At 47.3% G+C, this 6,437-nt stretch overlaps 1 protein-coding gene across 1 annotated transcript; it reads left to right on the forward strand.

The window, feature by feature from the left end:
- Positions 1 to 572: 572 nt before the first annotated feature.
- LOC144937703 (uncharacterized) lies at positions 573 to 5,787 on the forward strand. The gene is made up of 2 exons (XM_078865129.1): positions 573 to 684; positions 1,729 to 5,787. Exon 2 carries the CDS (start codon positions 1,731 to 1,733, stop codon positions 3,540 to 3,542), a length of 1,812 nt encoding a protein of 603 aa, XP_078721255.1. The 5' UTR covers positions 573 to 684; positions 1,729 to 1,730; the 3' UTR covers positions 3,543 to 5,787.
- Positions 5,788 to 6,437: the final 650 nt, after the last annotated feature.

Genomic DNA, 6,437 nt, shown 5'->3' on the forward strand with positions numbered 1-6,437 from the left:
GTAAATCAATCAAACATAAATCACTGCACTCATTTCCGTCAACACATTGTTTCCCTAGCTTTAGCCATCATCGATCGGAATCGGCATCTTTATCCTGGAGAAATCCGATGAGCTATGAAGCTCTTTCTCACAGATGTCCAGTAGAGGCGAGTTAAAAAAGTGACAACAACAACAAACAGTACAAAAACACGACAGGAGTGCCAATTATTGGCAAATAACTAAATATAAATAAGTAAAAGGAAACTAAACTAAGTATTTTACCAGGTAAGGCCCACTGAGCTATATAGTTATTTTCTCAGAAGCGATCTGGACATCACAAATGACAGTTTAACGAAGTGGCTCATGACCACCACCACCATCATGGTCACCGTGTCAATGTATGAGCAGGCAAACAACCCCAACGCGTGACGTTGTTTCTAAATGCTGGAACCCTCCGATTCGCCCCATCCGCGGTTGAACATTGGGGGGACTTGCGTCGAGAGACGTGGCGTTTGCTACCACCTCGTGGCCAAAGCTGCGGTGCTTCTGTGCTTGTTATTAGCGAGCAGCCTCTGGGGCTGCAGGGTGAGAGGTGAACAGGAAAGGCGGCGGCGGAGGAGGCTGCCCTGGACACATCAGCGGAGCGCATTTGTCGTGCCACAAACACGCTGCTGTGTGCGCCTGCACTGCGAGATCACGCGGAAGGTATTCGCTTGTCTTGCTTAGCTCTGTCGTGTTATGAAATAGCGTTTAGATGTGTCCTTGTAAAGCGGGTGGAGAAGTGACCAGTGAAGTGCGCGCATGTTGCGTGGCGTGTGTGTTAGTGTTGCGGCGGGCGCGCTGCGCTTACGAACTTGGGCTACCCGATTTCGGTTGCAGCTCACGGCCAATACTGGTGACGATTATCTGAACCGGTCCTGGGCCTCCCCTAGGTCGACTCAGTCTCTAATGAGTACCTCGTGCGGTGTGTAGTAAACACCGCCACTGGGGAGACAAAGGCGGCCGGGCGTGGTGCTGGCCAACCACCCTCTCGTGTGCCTTCATGGGTGCCCCAAGTCTAATACTAATTATCACCCGTCGCCCTCAACGGGACCATCTGTATTGTTGTATTGTCTTGTGTTGGACCCTGGATCTCTGAAGCACCGAGCAGTTGGTCACCAAATGCTAACCACTCACCTGGCACTGCTCACATGCCCCTCACCTTCATAACCCACCTCATGCCACTCGGCAGGCACCTCACCCTCACCTCTCACCACACCTTATGCCACTCACCTGATAGCGTTCAACACAAACTCACGCCATCAGCTAACAACTCACCTGACGCCTATGACACTCACCAAGCATCTGATATCACTCGGCTGGCCTGTCAGAAGCTTGCAAGTTCAAATCCTGGTTGATGGTTGACAGCCCATAATCCCTCCGGGATCCATAAAGAGAGTAAAGTGAGTTCTACTTTTGGGGTGGTTGTCCTCTGGGTGGACTTACCCCTGCCACAGGAAAGTAGAAGTTCCACCACTGAGAGTTGTAAAACAGGGAATGGGCACTTGGCCCACGTTTGTCCGAGTGGTAAACCACTCAGAATGTTTTACGTCAAGTAATGGCATGTCAAGTCATGTATAATATAACGTGCACATCAAATGTATTTGAAAAAAAAAGTCTGAAGGGCGACACTTAACTCAATCAGTCAAGCGGAAACATAACTGCTATGCATCAGTCTCCACTCACAGTGTGCGTTTGTCTGCACTGAAGGAATGGCGGACCTCGAAGACCTGAATGCAGTGGGCATGCACCTGGAGAGATTGCACACAGACGGGCACTTCACTGCAATTCTGCCAGTCTTGGACAGGTTGGCCTCTGCCCGCGTGTGTTTGGGAGACTTGCGGAAAACGGCGATTGCTCGCTGTGTATCTGGACTCGAACGAGGCTGCGCCGATGCCAGCGTGCGTGCCAAGGCACGTTCCCTGCTGCGCTCCTGGAATAGGGTCTGTGCGCTCTCGTGCGATCCAGAAGCTGAGGGTCAGAGTTCACCTGAAACCAAGCGGAATAAGTGGCTTCCTGATGGCCTTTGTCATACCGTGGGGCATAACAGAACTGCTTCCGATGGTGACGAGAGCCAGGGGGGCGGTTGTGCAGATTTTGGAGACGAGAGTTGCGCTCGTTTGACCATTGATGCCAGCAGCCAAAGTTTGCAACAACATTTGAGAGACGTTTACACGGATCAAAATTTATCGGTGCCAACCACAGGCGGAGATAATGCCGAGACTACGAACTTGACTGTGTGTGAGCTTTCTGGAGGTAATTCGCTTATGGCTACCGTGTCAGAAAATGTTAATTCGTGCGCACAGTCTGGCAATGTTAATTTGTGCGCACAGTCTGGCAATGTTGATTCGTGCGCACAGTCTGGCAATGTTAATTCGTGCGCACAGTCTGGCAATATTAATTCGTGCGCACAGTCTGGCAATGTTAATTCGTGCGCACAGTCTGGCAATATTAATTCGTGCGCACAGTCTGGCAATGTTAATTCGTGCGCACAGTCTGGCAATATTGATTCGTGCGCACAGTCTGGCAATGTTAATTCGTGCGCACAGTCTGGCAATGTTGATTCGTGCACACAGTCTGGCAATGTTGATTCGTGCGCACAGTCTGGCAATGTTAATTCGTGTGCACAGGCCCTCAAAGCTGACACTGTGACTGGCAAGGTGAATGTAACTCGGTGTAATCGCACTGAAACCGACCCACACGCTAATGAGTTGCCTGAAGATGTTAACATAAAGCCGACGCAAGCGTGTAGCATGCAAGCAGTGAGGGAGAAGGGGATTCAGCTGCTCTACAAGGGCCTTCTTGGAATTGACACTCGCTCTGTTGCACCTTCTGGAAGCTGCAAACCCTTTTGTGGTTCCGCAAACAACATTGCTGAGTGTCCTGAACTCTCACGGGAGAGCACCGAAACTTTAGGTTCTCACAGCCTCAGTGGAGATGTAAAATCGTGCGTTGTCCACGGAAGTGCCGGCGAAAGACGAACCGGTCCTCACATTCCCGACTCCTCGGTGGTGGAAACAGAACCGTCAGAGGAGGAGAGCAAAGGAGACAAAACGCATCTCATTGAACTGGCGAAAGAGATCGAGCGAGCCATCTTTGGGTTGCACCCCAGCGTGGACAAGAAGTACCGAGCGTGTCTGAGGAGCAAAATCGCCAACCTTCGCCACCCACAGAACGGCGAGCTGGCCGGGCGGGTGCGGGCTGGAGCGGTGAGCCCGGCACAGTTTGCCGCCATGACCCCGGAGGAGATGGCGTGCTCAGAGTTGAGGCACCTCCGGGACTCTTACCAGCAAGCTGCCCTCAGGGAACACCAGCTACCGCACAGGCCCGGCGGAACGCGCACGGACTGCGTGCGCTGCCGGCGCTGCGGAAAGTTCAACTGCTCCGTGTCGGTGGTTTGTCGCGGGACGCTTTTCATCCCGGGCTGGGTGCGTGGGGACAGCCCTGACGAGCAGCTCATGACATTCCTGACGTGTGAGGAATGCGGCGAGAAGTGGTACAATGCTGGATGGATGGTGACCTGAGGGTCGCCTCCTTGCTGGAGAGTGATCAGTGCAGGTCGCAATATGTTCAAGAGATGGCAGTACAGCAATTGTATTGAAAGTAATTGTGCACAGCTTTGAGCGTTTACCCCGTCATATGTGGAGTGGTTTTTCTCCAGGGACACCAGTTTTCTCCCTCATGCCAGCCAGTATCGGAATTGGCCAAATATCCCAGTTCCAGACCTTCCTAGAACACGAGTCCTAGTGAGTGAGGCTTCGCTGGATAAAGGCTGCTGTTGGATTTGGTAAATGAGTGTAGTCTGTAACTTAAGCACAAGGTGCATTGACGTGGCAGTGGTAAAGTGTTGACAGTGTTGACAGTGTTGACGATGTAATATTCTGTATCTGATTCTCTTCCATTTGGTCCACGTGATAGCCTACTGAGATAGCAATGCTACATCACTCGAGCAAGAGTCCTGGGATACTATTTATTCACTGATGTAAGGGCAATTTCTGCCAATTTTTGGCAGTGAAAAACACTTTTCAGGGCATATAGAGGGTGTGCCCTTCACGTGCATACAGAGGCCCGTTGAAGTGACCTCAGAAATAGTTGTGACGTCTCACATTCTCTGACATGGTGATCCACTGCTAACTGCGTTATCCAGTCAGAGTTCTGAATGGAAATGTCTTCATCTTATAACGTGCCAAAATAAAAAAAAATTGCAATAGTGATTTTTTTTTTATATTTAGTTTATGTGTGCGAGTGTACCTACCTGGGTACTTTGGGTCATTGAATGTCCCACCTCCCCTCAATTAGTCATTCACTGTTTTGGCAGTGCATGGAGAAGCTCCTATATTGAAATGTGCTCTTGGCCAGTTATTTGGTGACAGAGGTCTCACTCTGAATCAGCAATAAGTATACCCTCTCTTTATTCAGTATGGCCTGTTGATTATCCATCTGGGTTTTGTTTAGGTTGGACTGAGGATCGCACAGGTATTTGGCATGACCGGACAGAGTTCGATCAGTGGGCTCTGGTAGGTGAGGATATTGTGTTTTGTTCCTGTAGCTTCCAGGTCCAGCCAATCAATGCATCCACATATTGTTTGGTCAGATATAGAGGGGCTCAGAGGAGCAGTACGGGCGAGACGAAAGACACAGTAGGGGATGACTTTGGAACTGAACGGATTTGCCGATGGCAAGTATGTGTGGTGTGAAGATTGCCCTCTGTCGATGTGAATGACGCTGCTGGCTGGTTGCCGGCAGCTGCCCTCCAGCAATCATGGAACAACAAAGAGCAGAGAGTCTGGTGGCTAAAACACAGCAAGCTGGCACAGTGGGGAGTGCGAGTGGTGAATCTCCAAGCTACTCTGGGCTGTTAACCCATAACGTGTGGATCTATTCCACAATCTGCAATCAGTGAGCCTACATATAAGCAGTGTGGCATAGAATAAATAGACATGTTTGTATTGCACAAGGCATATAACGAATTCCCCATGCGATTTGATTGTCAATTTGGGGTGACGGTTTGATAGATGAACCGATCCTCTTTGTCTCCTTTGTTCCGACTCATTTGTATCTGTCGTGGTTGGTCTTGTTCTGTCTTATGACACTAGCCTAAAGGTAACATTGGCATTTTATTTTGTATAAATTAAAAACGTTGATTAATACACACATCATTTTAGGCACGTATTGAGTGCCTAAGAACAAATCACTGGATTGGTATTTTCCTAAAATACACAGTGACCATGTTTACAGGAATTCAAACAAGGATTCACCTGTGGATTGCCTCGATTTTAATTAAGACACTGAAAAGTCCCCATCTGGCTCACCTCTCTTTCTGGTGAGGTTTACATATGGATGTGGCAATGTGTGCATGATCCTTTGGTCCTTCCAGTTACAACCTGAATGAATATATCAACGCGGTAATTACATAACTTGAAATTAAATTTGCGAGAAGTGTGATATTACAATTATCTATGACTGAAAGTGTCACTTTCCTGATTACATGCACTGGGTTATACAGCAGCACTTTACATTCATTGACTCAAGCATTTGCTCATTAACTGGCTATTGAAATATATTTTAGATTTGTGTTTGCATAATTTACACTGGTCAAAAAATTATTGAAAATAAGCCAATGATGTGTTTTATTTTTATCCCAAAGCAGTTGCTGTGAATTAAATAAGGACTGAAAATGAAATTGTAATTCATTAACACACTATGAACCATGTTAAATACAAAATTAAGTAACCATGTTGGCAGTGGTGTACAAGCACTCAATAAAGAATGTACCACCTTCATTATTCTCAGATTTTAACAGGAAAAATTCTGTTGACTTAAAGCTTTCGTGACTGCAGGAATTCTCCTCCTGATGACGATCGCTTGTGTTGTAACCGAAACGTCGTAGTTCATTTTTATTTTATTTTTATGAATTTGAACCTATTTACGTGACTTTACCGAAAGACCCAAAGTATATATATTCTGTATTTTTGTGTTTAAGGCATAGTAACGGTGAAATTGGTAAATGCCTTTTCTTTATCCATTGGCTACACTTTGTTTGAGAAATAAGAATAGATGTGAGATTATCACTTGATTAAGTGTGTTAATTGACAAACTTTATTTGTTTTTTTTACCTCCTCGTGCCCCTTCACAAATGGCATCTTCCACCACATTCTGCCTCCCACAGGCAGGAAACCTACAAGTCGTTCCCAGTATGACGTGGATGATATGCCGATGATATCGCCAGGCTTTGCCGATAACCTGCCATCCAGCAGCACTTGAGGATACAGATTTGAGACTTTTTTGTTGCATCTGCTTGTGTGTTGTGCACTCTGTTGAGTCATCCAACCGAAACAATAGAGACATTGATTTCTGAAAAAATCGGGTATCACAGCTTGAATAAAAAAAATGCAATAGACCGTGGACATCTGAATTAG

Source organism: Lampetra fluviatilis, chromosome 19 (assembly GCF_964198595.1).
Source record: "Lampetra fluviatilis chromosome 19, kcLamFluv1.1, whole genome shotgun sequence".
Lineage (NCBI taxonomy): Eukaryota > Metazoa > Chordata > Hyperoartia > Petromyzontiformes > Petromyzontidae > Lampetra > Lampetra fluviatilis.